The sequence below is a fragment of the Lynx canadensis genome, chromosome B1, assembly GCF_007474595.2.
Source record: "Lynx canadensis isolate LIC74 chromosome B1, mLynCan4.pri.v2, whole genome shotgun sequence".
NCBI lineage: Eukaryota > Metazoa > Chordata > Mammalia > Carnivora > Felidae > Lynx > Lynx canadensis.
This window is the reverse complement of record NC_044306.2, coordinates 101,852,351-101,866,078: the sequence shown is the minus strand read 5'-3', so window position 1 is coordinate 101,866,078 and position 13,728 is coordinate 101,852,351. Positions and strand designations below refer to the sequence as shown.

The 13,728-nt window shown below is 37.5% G+C and overlaps 1 protein-coding gene across 1 annotated transcript in view; it reads left to right on the top strand.

The window, feature by feature from the left end:
• The window catches only part of SPATA5 (spermatogenesis associated 5), a 370,207-nt gene that overhangs the window by 15,241 nt on the left and 341,238 nt on the right, over positions 1–13,728 (top strand). The window contains exons 8-9 of the mRNA XM_030313115.1: positions 701–824; positions 4,046–4,301. Of these exons, the coding sequence (XP_030168975.1) occupies positions 701–824; positions 4,046–4,301 (380 nt within the window). The remainder of the gene's footprint in view (positions 1–700; positions 825–4,045; positions 4,302–13,728) is intronic.

The following is a 13,728-nucleotide window of genomic DNA, read 5'->3' as shown; positions in this document are numbered from 1 at the left end:
GATGTTGAGGTATATCAGTTCTTCTTATGTTTTGGATAGTAACCCTTTATAGGATATGTCATTGAAAGTATCTTCTCCCATTTAGTAGGATTGCCTTTTAGTTTTGTTAATTATTTATTTAAAAAAATTTTTTTTTTCAACGTTTATTTATTTTTGGGACAGAGAGAGACAGAGCATGAACGGGGGAGGGGCAGAGAGAGAGGGAGACACAGAATCGGAAACGGGCTCCAGGCTCTGAGCCATCAGCCCAGAGCCCGACGCGGGGCTCAAACTCACGGACCGCGAGATCGTGACCTGGCTGAAGTCGGACGCTTAACCGACTGCGCCACCCAGGCGCCCCTAGTTTTGTTAATTATTTAGTTTGCTATGCAAAAGCTTTTTATTTTGATGTATTCCCAATAGGTTGTTTTTTTCCCCCTTGCCTTAGGAGACATATCTAGAAAAATGCTTCTCTGGCCAGTGTCAGAGAAATTACTGCCTGTGCTCTCTCCTAGGGTTTTTATGGTTTCACATCTCACATTTAGGTTTTTAATTCATTTTTGAATTTATTTTTGTGTATGGTGTAAGTTTCATTCTTTTGCATGTGCATTTCAGTTAAGAATTTAAGAGTACTCCCTTTTAGTTTTGTAATTGGAATGGATTGTATCAAATTTAAAAATCATAGGTATATTAAAGAATTCATTTTACTTGTTTTTTTCAGGCACCCATCAATTATTTTTATTGATGAGCTGGATGCACTTTGTCCTAAAAGAGAAGGGGCTCAGAATGAAGTGGAAAAAAGAGTGGTAGCATCACTGTTAACACTGATGGATGGTATTGGTTCAGTAAGTATAGCACCAGTATTGATTCTGTGTAGGAAAGGGTTGCCTCTTAATAATATGTATGTAGTAGCAAAAACTAACAAATATGTCTGAGTTTTGGGGTATTCTAGGATAGGGAAAAATATTAGCCATAAAAACTAGAGGAAAGACCCCTAAAATAATTTTCTTCAGCAGAAATCTTAGTAACTTCTAGGATAGTATACCTACACTGTCTTTTTTACCGTATAAAATAATATACAATGATGTATTTCTTTTATAATAAATGATACTAACTTAAAAACCGGAAGCGGGGTGCCTGGGTGGCTCAGTCGGTTAAGCCTGTGACTTTGGCTCAGGTCATGATCTCACTGGTCACGTGTTCAAGCCCTACGTTGGGATTTGTGCTGACAGCTCAGAGCCTGGAGCCTGTTTTGGATTCTGTCTCCCTCTCCGTCTCTGCCCTGCCCCCACTCGTGCTCTGTCTTTCTTTTTCAAAAATAAATAAACATAGGGGCGCCTGGGTGGCTCAGTCGGTTGAGTGTCTGACTTCGGCTCAGGTCATGATCTCATGGTCCATGAGTTCCAGCCCCGCGTCGGGCTCTGTGCTCATGGCTCAGAGCCTGGAGCCTGTTTCAGATTCTGTGTCTCCCTCTCTCTCTGACCCTCCCCCGTTCATGCTCTGTCTCTCTCTGTCTCAAAAATAAATAAACGTTAAAAAAAATTAAAAATAAATAAATAAATAAATAAACATTGAAAAAAATTATTTTAATAAAATAAAAAACCAGAAACAAAAATCAGTAAAGAAGATTTAGATATATTTTAGAGGATTTTACTAAGAAATTTCATGATTAAGTCTTGAATACTCATGTACAAATTGATTCTTTTGGGGCTTTAAGTTTGACAGTAGAAAGGAAATAAAGAATAATGGAAAAATATGTTTGTGCAACATTTAAATTTTTTTTAATTAAAAAAATTTTTTTAGGGGCGCCTGGGTGGCGCAGTCGGTTAAGCATCCGACTTCAGCCAGGTCACGATCTCGCGATTCGGGAGTTCGAGCCCCGCGTCGGGCTCTGGGCTGATGGCTCAGAGCCTGGAGCCTGTTTCCGATTCTGTGTCTCCCTCTCTCTCTGCCCCTCCCCCGTTCATGCTCTGTCTCTCTCTGTCCCAAAAATAAATAAACGTTGAAAAAAAAATTAAAAAAAAATAAATAAAAAAATTTTTTATGTTTATTTATTTTTGAAGAGAGAGGGAGAGAGCGCAAGAGAGAGAGAGAGGGAGAGAGCGCAAGCTGGGGAGGTCAGAGAGAGGGAGAGAAAAACCCCAAGCGGGCTCTGTACTTTCAGTGTGGAGCTGGACATGGGGCTTGAACTCATGGATTGTGAGATCATGCTCTGAACCGAAACCAAGAGTCAGACGCTTAACCAACTGAGCCACCTGGGTGCCCCTGTTTGCGCAGGGTTTAAAAAGAAGCTACCCATGATAGATTCTTTTTTTTTTTTTTCCCCCAATGTTTATTTATTTTTTTTTGGGACAGAGAGAGACGGAGCATGAACGGGGGAGGGGCAGAGAGAGAGGGAGACACAGAATGGTAAACAGGCTCCAGGCTCTGAGCCATCAGCCCAGAGCCCGACGCGGGGCTTGAACTCATGGACCACGAGATCGTGACCTGGCTGAAGTCGGACGCTTAACCGACTGCGCCACCCAGGCGCCCCTACCCGTGATAGATTCTATAGAATCTATAGATTCTCTCTATAGATTCTCTGATAGGGCATACATTTGCAAATTAATAAAGACTGTGCTGCTTGTGAAAGGAAGATCCATAGATGTAGAAGCAGGAATGAAGAAAAATTCTTTCAGACTCCTGACAGCCATTAACCAGAATACATTTCTTATGCAGGATTTTTACATAAATAACTCGTTTTGTAGAGTCATGTTAGAACCAAAAGAAATTTTAGAAATCATGTAGTCCCAAGTCCTCCTTTTGCACATCGCAAAACTGGACTGTTAGAACTTTTTGGTTTTTACTACTTGTTGGTAAAAACTAAACATGTGAAAATAATGTGAAGGTTGGGTTTTAAGTGTCTGTTATTTGCTAACATGCGTTACAATTTTAAGAGTAACATTAGAGAAGAGTTGAACCTGGAGGAAGCTGGATGACCACCTCGTTCTCAGTCTTGGTACAATAACTAGGTGTGATCATCCCAGGTTTGGTTCTCCGTCTTTAAAATTGGAGAGTTCAGTGATGTTAGTATGTTGGAGGTGTCAGGGCTGAGGACTGACTCACAATAGCAACACTCACGAGAGACATACATAAACTGGGATGCCAGTTTGTCTATTTATAATAAGAATATCATCATTAAGCCAACCAGATATCTTTGTTTATGGTTGAATCTTTTCATCTTGAAGACAAATATGTATGGAGAGCTGTATTATAATTAGAAGAGTTTTTGGGAAGTATAAAATCGGATGGAAGGCTTTGTGTTGGAGGATCTTAATTACTATGTCATTCTGCTTTCTCTGCTGCTAGGGTAAGTCTACTCTGGACTGGTGTTCTTGTCTATGGGCAGGACTGGAAGCATCTGACACTGATGTTTTAGTGTGAAAATGCTTAAGGGCCTGTATTTATCTTCTAGATTCATAATTCATAGATTTTATTGTAATCCATGCATTTTCTGTTGGCACATCCAGTACAATTGAACAGGTTGAGTTTTCTTACTTTCAATCACATTTCAGTTAAACTTGTATTACACTGTATCATCAGAATAGAGTGTTGGATAACCTCACAGGTGGCTGATCATTGTTAGTTTTTTATAATTTGTTGTTTTAAATTTCATTCCTGGGGCACCTGGGTGGCTCAGTTGGTTAAACATCTGACATCGGGTCAGTTATGATCTCATGGTTCATAGGTTTGAGCCCTGTGTTGGGCTCTGTGCTGGCAGCTCAGAGTCTGGAGCCTGCTTTGGATTCTGTTTCCCTCTCTCCCTGCCCCTCCATTCATGAAGATGGTGAAGTTTAGATGCTAAAAATGGGAGAGACATCACTTACTATAGTTGGAAAGGTAATTATTGGAAAACTTTCTAGGTGAGGGAGTATTTAGGCTGAACTTAGGAAGATATGGGATGAGTAATAAAAGTGTAACGGGTAGGACTTAGCAGCCTGGACAGTTAGATTCATCTGATCTACAGAGCGAGTGCCAATATGTTTATTACTTTTAAAAGTAATGATATTTATTCTCATTTTGTTAGGAAGGAAGTGAAGGACAAGTGTTGGTCCTTGGGGCCACAAATCGCCCTCATGCCTTAGATGCTGCACTTCGAAGACCTGGACGATTTGATAAAGAGATTGAGATTGGAGTTCCTAATGCTGAGGATCGGCTAGATATCCTCCAGAAACTTCTTCGAACTGTACCCCATTTGCTCACTGAAGCTGAGCTGCTACAGCTGGCAAATAGTGCTCATGGGTATGTTGGAGCAGACTTGAAAGCTTTGTGTAATGAAGCAGGTGAGTGTGCTTTGCTACTGTGAGTCTGTATTGATGGGCTTCATAAAGCTGGTTTATTTACATGCTGATAATTTATGTCATATATCTTAATGGAAATAGGTAATCATTTCTAATTATATATATATTGGAAACTAGATAAGTCAGAAAACTGTTGAAAACAAATAAAAATCATGCTTAATCTTCTAAAGGTAACCACTATTACAGCATACATCCTTTTATACTTTTCCTAAGTACACAAGTACACACACACACGGTATCAGATGCATTAATGGCAGTTTGATGATGACAATATTTATTGATATTGTGCTGTGAAAATTAGGGAGAAGTGCCTACAGGAGGATCAAAATTTTCCTTATGGTGAAGCTTTGTATTTCTTGAATTGCCAAAAAAGTACTTAGCAAAACCTGGAATTCTGTGCCTCAGAGTATGTGATGGTGATATTTAAGTCTGAAAATGTATAAGGGCTATTATTAATCAGTTGAGTCTTTGACTCTGAGAACTTCACCATAGCATAACTGTATTTACTTTGAAAGCCCTTAAGACCTTTTGACGTGTGTAATTTTTCAGAGTAATTTTAACTATGAAAAATATTCAAATCAGGGCAGTTTGTATAAGGTATTGAAATAAGAATATATTGAGAAAATATGTAATAGTTTTTTATTGCTTTTGTTTGTTTATTTTTTGGTCTCAAGAGGTTGTGTTTATTTTCTGGTAACCTCGAAAAGCTGGGCATATACCTCAAAGCATCTCTGGTGTGCCAGTAATCTTAGGTTCCTTAAATTTATTCCCATTTCTTGTGCGGGCATATGTTTTCTAGGTCCTTTTATACTTTAGAAGGAATTTTTTCATTTGTTGTACTCTCTCATTCCAGTGTGTGACTGATCCAACGTTTTCAAAAGGTGTTTTAATTTTTTTTTTTTTTTCAACGTTTATTTATTTTTGGGACAGAGAGAGACAGAGCATGAACGGGGGAGGGGCAGAGAGAGAGGGAGACACAGAATCAGAAACAGGCTCCAGGCTCTGAGCCATCAGCCCAGAGCCCGACGCGGGGCTCGAACTCCCGAATCGCGAGATCGTGACCTGGCTGAAGTCGGACGCTTAACCGACTGCGCCACCCAGGCGCCCCTCAAAAGGTGTTTTAAAGAAAGTTTAGCCCGTTTACATACTAATGAAAGAAATTAAATTTTTAGTTGGAACTTTAGAGTTTTAGTATAGAAATATGGTAACTTTTACTTTCACATTATTGATTCACACTTACATCTAAGGTATTAGGCTTTTAAGACCCTTCCATTAGTCCTTTTATCTTTCTAATCTTGCTCAATATTGCAGGGAAGAGAATATAGAACAAAACAGGTTGGAAAAGAAAACTTGGAAGAGATATTTAGGGGTCCTTGAATATCTTACTTTTGGTAGAGAAAATCAGCTTTTATTCTATTTGATCATTGTCACAATTTCCATGATAGAGGATGCATAACTGGGGGAGACTAAACATTCTTTTGGTACATTATGGTCTAGGACAGATCCCTTTCTATCTAGTTTCTTGTGCTTCACAAGAAATGGTGGGTGTAGTCATGGAAGTGAATTCCCTAGTGATCAAGAAGCAGAAGTGTCAGTGTGGATAACTTTGCTTCCTTTATTCTATTAGGTTATAATGAAGAGTCTGAATTACTATGTAGGCATTGCTTTGGACTTTCCCATCTCGACGAGGATTCATTCTTCAGTATCTTTTATCAAGCATTTTTTTTGACTTTCTAATACATTCATGCATTCTAGAAGGTTCTGGGATTCTTGCTGTCCAGAAACACACAATATGATAAAGGAAAGGGATTTGTGAACAACTACTTAACACAGTGGTATATGTACTCCTAAAACATTGGAGAATGTAGTAACTTCTCCTGTGGGGAAAGGAAATGCTGTGGTTATATGATTTAAGTTTTAATTTCACAAGTTAGAATAGTCCAGAAATTAAGTTGTGTCCTGAGACATTAAAGGGAATTGTGATAATGTAATTTACATACATACAGATGTAAATAGGACCATCTGCTTTTGTAGGCTGTGTGGTACCCCCAAGAACTTCATGAAAATGACAATAAGATTTGAGAGTTCTGACGTTACATTTAAATGAAATGTAGGTTTCATACATTTAAATGAAAAAGTTGTGAAAGGGTCAGAAGGTGGGATGGAGAGGGGCCTCCAACCTGAAGTTATGTACATATGTATGTATGTATGTGGGACATATGTGGTACATACAAACAGTAAATATTAACTTCTGTTAATGTGACTTCATAGTAATTTCAAATTCTAAGTATTGAATTGATCTTTTTCCCTCCAATCTAGCAATGAATCGGTTTATGAGAAAGTAATTTTTAAAAGATTAGCATTATAATTAGAGTGTAGGGAAAATATGTGGTTTTGTGTATACTGCCTTAAATACTAGTGTATGTTGTGTTATGTAGCATCATTCCTTACCTAGCAGAATAAGGTTTAAGAACAGTGTACTAGAATGTTTTTGCAACGCGTTTTTCTAAAGAGACAGGGGATATAGTAGAAAATGGATTTTGAGGGTTGGACAGACTTTGGTCAAGTTCTTTGCCTTATCTGAGTCTTAGTTTTCCCTATTTGTAGATTGAGGGGGTTGTGGTAGATGGTATCTAAGTGCCCTTGTAAATATGACATCCTCTAGGTTAAAGGGAAAACAAGAAAGAAATGGGGGGGGGGTGGACCAACAAAAGGGTAGGAAGGATTAGAAAAAGGAAGGGGGAAAATAATAAAGAAATAACCAAGTTACTCACTAAATATGGCCTGGCCTCATTAACTACTTTCTTCATACATCTGTCTGGCCTTTCTGCCCTTCATTGTCTTCTCTTTTGTACCTATTTGTCTGAATAACTGAAACTTAAGTGATTAGTTGGGTCTTTCTCCTATGGTGTTCTTAGAAATAATGACACAAAGCAGACTAAGGTCAGTTGTGAAGTTAACTGTATTTTCTCATTGAAACAATTTTATAATTTCTGACTATGGATTTGGCATGAGTAAATTATAAATTTGGCTAATAGTACAACTCAGAAGGAAAGATAAAACAGCTCTAAAACTCAGCGTTAAAAATAGTAGAATTATACTCCAAGTGCTATAGAATAGGCATAAATGTATCCCACATATTGAACACCCAGGGGTATTCCCATATATTACAATGTGTATATTGAGCATAGGAAGAATAAACCCAGCTGTATGGTAAATTTGAACTACTTAGTTATAAATAAAAAGAATTGAACACTTAATGTTGTCTCCTACCTAAATTTAGAGGTTATTAGAAAATAATTTGAATGGGTTTCAGTCTTTTAAAATGACTACTACCTAGGGAAGTTTGAACTGCTTTTTTTTTTTTTCAAACATGTAGTTTCCTTGGGCAAATAGAAGCAGTTGCAATCATTACATTGACCTTAGAATTATACACAAAGTGGGGCAACCAGGTGGCTCAGTCAGTTAAGTGACCGACTTTGGCTCAGGTCATGATCTCGCAATTTGTGAGTTCAAGCCCCGCGTCAGGCTCTGTGCTGGCACCTCAGAGCCTGGAGCCTGCTTTGGATTCTGTGTCTCCCTCTCCTTTTCATGCTCTCTCTCTCTCTCTCTCTCTCTCAAAAATAAATACAGGTTAAAAAAAAATTTAAAAAAAGAATTATACACAAAGTTAGAATCACTGTTTTTATTTAAAAAAATTTATTTAATGTTTATTTTTGAGAGAGAGAGAGAGAGAGAGGGACAGAGCATGAGTGGGAGAGGGGCAGAGAGAGAGCGAGACACAGAATTCGAAGCAGGCTCCAGGCTCTGAGCTGTCAGCACAGAGCCTCACCCGGGACTCAAACCCATGAACTGTGAGATTTTGACCTGAGCTGAAGTCAGATGCCCAACCGACTGAGCTATCCAGGTACCCCCTAGAATCACTGTTTTTTTAAAAAAGAATCAAGATAATACCTTAATATTTGGAGGTAGTGTTAATAATTGCTGGTACATAGTAAGTGCTCAGTAAGTATTTGATCTGATAAGAGTATGTGAAAGCTGGGAGACTTAATGAGAGTTAATTACCACCCCACTCCCCTTGAGTAATAAAAATGTTTATTAACCTGAGAGTTGAATCAGTTTTGTTTTTAAACACCTGTGACATTCATCTCCCCATCTCCTCTATTGTCTTCAGAAATCCCTGTCTGTGCTGAGGAAACAACTCCATGTGGTTATTGCTACCTTTATAAGTAGCAGTAAACAAAGTGTTCTGTGAATCCTTAAATAACTGCTGCTATTTTCTTGAAAATTCCAGTCCATTTTTGACTTCCCACTGACAAGCTTTCTTAGCTGTGGCTCCGGCTATGGACTTTATATTTTATTTAAAACCTGTGCTTTTCAGGAGGCATTTTCATTATTCACCAGTTGTACTGTGCTTAAGTGGACAGCTTGAGAATGTCCACTGGCATAGCTGGGAAGTAAGGCGCTTTAACTTCCAGATTTGTGAGAACAGTGAGAGAGTCTAGCTCCAGGAGATGTATTCATGAGTACATAGTTAATTTTGTCTCTTTCTATTATGTATTCTTTTCCATGAAATCCATGTACATTTCATATGTCCCCACTTCAGGATGGATCACTTGGAGCAGAGGTTCTCAGATTTTTTTATATATCAAAATCACTTGGAGAACTTAGTAAAACCTTGGTGGGTGTGGCCCACTCCCAGAGTTTCTGATTCAGTCCTGGCCAGTGCCTGTGAATTCTCACAAGTTCCCAGCTGATGCTGTTGGTCTGGGGACTACATTTTAAAAGCCGCTGACTTAGGACATTGGTTCTTAAGCCTCATTATGCATCAGGTTCACCTGGGGAGCTACACACACACATTCCCTCTCCATATTTAATTAAGGGAAGTAGAGAAGCCAGTATTTATGTTTCCCAACTGATCTTGAAGCAGCCAGTTTTGTAGTTGCCTGTGAGCGAGTATTCTGAATCATTTAGGCCAGTGGTTCTCCAGTTTAAACCTGTGTAAGAATCATGTGTAGAGCTTGTTAAAACACACTTCTGGGCCCTATCCTACTAGTTCATTAGGTCCAGGTGGGACCCAAGAATTTGCATTTCTATCAAGTTGTAGGTGATATCATTGCTGTGAGTCCAAGGGCTACCATTTGAGAAGCCCTGATCTTAATCCACCAACTCTCTGACTTTTTGAGATTCTCTGTAACTGGTTAAATAACTGGATAAATTTAGAGACTGTAAATCTCTGACTACCTCTGATGGTGTTGGATTTTTCCCACAGTTTTTATATGATAGTAACGTACTGTTCCAAACTGTATCAATAACTCTCACTCTAGGAGAAAATAAGTGTCCAAATTTGTCTTGTAGGTATGTATAATAGTTCTGAATAAAACTTAAAAATGACAATTCTGTAAGATAGAAAAGTGACAAATAAGGAAACAGTTAAGAATTAACAGTTAAGAATACAAATAAAAATACATATGTTTTTCCTAGAATGCTTGCTTAAGATTTGTGGACCTGTGTATTTGCGTTTTTTGTGCATTGGCTGTCTGATGGTTTTCCTTCTTCCTGGACTGCCTTCTAGTCAGGGAATCCTTGCCAATTTTAACAAAGAGTGGTGCACAGATGTCTAATAATAGCATACATTGAAACGATTCAGAATTTCATATAACCTAAGTGGATTATGTTTCCCATTGTTTTTGTAATCTAAAGGTTATTGTTTGTGGGATGTTAATACAAAAGATCTAAGTCCCTATAGAATATAGAGATGTGCCTACTTTTCCAGAGGATAGGTTTATAAGCTATTCCATAGTTTGTAAGAGTGTTACTACATCTTCTAAAATATGTTTATCTCAATTGTTCTAATCTTTTATTCCAGTGTTATTAAATATTTTCTATATCTTTTAACTTTGTCTCCATAATGAATATGAAAGTTGGAAATACTACAGTAGTGTTGCTTTCAACACTTCGATCTTTTATCTCAGCAGATATAATGTTTAATGTTGAGGACTGGGTGTGAAACTTATTTTCAAATGTTATATATATTTTTTATAATTAATTTTTGAGCTGGAGTGTGGTTTGATATGTTGTGACTTGTCCAAAAGCCTAATGTTTTGTAGCTCACCTTTTTAAGCAAAGAGCAGCTGCATTTTGAAATGTTTTATCTCAAGTGGACAAGTTGTTTACAAGCTCCACTCTGACACATCCTGACATTTAATGTCTATGTTTGTATTCTTCCTAGGATTAGGCTGCCTTTCTAATTAATTAGTTGCATTAGCCTTTTATTAATTCCCTCAAAATTTATAATGTTTTAAATTAACAACATAGATCAGCATACCACACTTTTTTGGAAAACATGAAATGTTAATTGTGTAGCAAAGACATGAATTATATAAACTCTGCTGAATGTTAGAAGATGCTTAGCAACAATGTTTTCCAAATATAGGGATTTATTATAAACTTGTCCTTCTATGGCTGCCTGTGCCATTTCAGGAGAGTGAATATAAATAGAGCTTGATTTCTTCAAGAAGTGAACTCAGTCGTTTTGTTTACAGTGAAAGGAAGTACTTGCTTCACATTCTAAGAATTTATCTTTAGCATCCATGTTGATTACATATCATTTCAACATGTTCATACCAAATATTTGGGCCTTGATAAGATAATATCACAGGAAGAATTAAAACTCTTATTTAAACAATGATTTTGTCATTATTACACTTAAGTAGGTCTAGTAATAACACTGAGTCTAATTACTATAACATAACTTTTTTTGAGATGGAAAATTTTATCTGTCTTGTACCAGAGTTCTGAGATACTTATATCTATTACTCCCCTCTCCTACCCTTCACTAACTTATTTCAACAGCAATTTATGGAGGATCTGCTACTCACCAAGTATGTAACAGTCCAGCTCTTATAAAAGGATTTTTCTCAATTTTTCCACTATTTTTTGAGTTCTGCCAATGTTGTTGTCTAAGTTAGAATAAAAATACTGACTGTGCAAAAATTTAGTAGTTTTAAATAAAGTCCAGGGAGCTAATAGGGTTTTGTGGAAAGCTTGTGGTGAGTTGTAGATTCAGATGCTGCACTACCCATTTAATTTCTTGAATTGTTTTCTCACCTGCTAACCAGGATATATTTTTTTTAAGTGTTCTTATGAGGTTTAAAAATGTGGTCTGGCTGCCATAGTTATGATTTTACAGACCCTTGGTTAAGTGTTGCTTTCTCTCTTTAAAAAAAAAACAAAAAACAAAAAAAACCTCATATTTTGTGTGTGTGCGTTTCTCTGAGAGAAGATTATTTGGGTTTTAGCAATACTGGTGTTTTATGAAATATTCTTGGTTATCCTAATACAAGAGATGTTAGGGAAATCTGGCAGAATCCTTTACCTTGAAAGAGAAGTAGTTTTTCCTGAATTTGGATCAGTAAATGTCTTGCCCATCAATAAGAAATGTAAACTAGAGGGGCGCCTGGGAGGCTCAGTCAGTTAAGCATCCTACTTCAGCTCAGGTCATGATCTCATGGTTTGTGGGTTCGAGCAGCTCTGTGCTGACAGCTCAGAGCCTGGAGCCTGTTTCAGATTCTGTGTCTCCCTCTCTCTCTGCCCCTCCCTGCTCATGCTCTGTTTCTCTCTCTCAAAATAAATAAACATTAAAAAAAAAAATGTAAACTAGAGATAGTGTGTTAGAGCTTGTTTTGGGTCCCCTCCCTGCCAGATTTCCTTGCTGAATTTGGGAGCTTTCATATCATACATAGGCAGAGTCACAATCTCTTCCCTTCCCTCCCCTCCCTGCCCAGCGTGTGAGTCTGCTGCAGGCCAGTAGTAGAGCAACAAAATTAAGTCGATGTACTGTATATTACAATTATCATTATCATTAATGCATTTTGTAATGGATCATGTCTTTATTATTGTAGCTGGATAAATAAGCAGTAATTATGAGGTACAAAATCTCATGAAACAATGAATTTTCTCTTATGTTTTGTAATTCTGATATGTAAGGATAGTTTTACTTGTGATGCTGGGAAAAACTACTGCATAAATACTTTGGATTTTATATAAAAGATGGATTTTTTTGTTGTTGGTCAGTGAATTGAATATCTTAATATTACTTTTGCTTTTTATTTGAAAGGACTGGAGCTGAATGGTTTGTTTCAGAAAAACAGGTGGTAGTTTTGATTCTAGTTAACTTCTCAGTGATGTATACCAAATACTTCACTAGTGGAAAGTTTTCTTAATTGTCTTGCCAAGAGTATAAAAGTAGGAAACTTGAGGAAAGTTTTTCTTCCTAATTAAAGCAATCACAAAAGTAAAATAAGTCTATCTAAATAAGATATTTCTAAGAGTTATTATTTATTTATTTTACTCTTTCTTTGTCAGATCCTGTAAGCTTGATTTTCAAAATTTATTCAGAATTAGAGCTTTAAAAAAAAAAAAAAACAGCTGTTTCCATTGCTCTTATCTGGACTATTGTGATATCATCTCCTGCTCACTGGGTCCTCCATCCTTTGTTATATTTACATTGTCTGAGGTGCAGGATTTGAATTGTAGGTTTTGGGGATGAAGAGAGCCTTGGTTAGATTTGGGAGTTGTTAGCAATTAGATGGTGACTGAAGCCATTGAAATGAATGAAATCGCTTAGAGTGACTGGAGTTTATTCATTTATTTATTTATTGAGCCATACACTGCACTGGGTGCTGGGGCTGCCCCAGTGAACAAGGCAGCCCTGGGCCCTCTCTTCTTAGGGCTCAAGATGCCTAAGGAAGTACTGCAGAATAACAGGTAATTACAGTACAGTGTGTTGGGTGTTTGTGGTTCATCAGGGAGGTTTTAGAATGATAATGAAGAGAGAGCAGGGACTGGCAAGTGGCTAGAGAATTGGAAAGAGAACTGAAAAAGTGTTGACTCAAATAAGGGAAGATTTCAGAGAGGAAGTAATTAGAAATAGTGTTGTATTAGTTACCAATAATCCATTGTGTCAGCCATTGTTTGAAGTGCCTTACATGTATTAATGCATGTTTTACTCACTGCATCCCTTACAAAGTTATCTTCGTTTTATAGGTGAGGAGACTTAGGTCTGAGAGCTTAAGGAACGCTCACAAGATCACACAGGAGATAAGTAGTGGAGCTAGGAACACAACAGTATTGGAGACCGACCACAGTGACATCAGTTGCTTAGTTTCTTACCTGGGAAGTCTTCATGGCCTTAGAAGAGAGTAGTTCTAGTAGGATCCTATTGCTAGCTCCTAGACTGCAATAAATTGAGGGGTGATTGAAAGTTGAGGGAATAGAGATAGTCCTTGTGAATTACTTTTTCAATTTTAATGTTATTATTTAGAGTTTTGTACCTTCCATAAAAAAGGGATGATATAGTAGGCCTGCCCTCTGCCTTTGCCACATCTGTGCCCTCTTTTCCTCATCA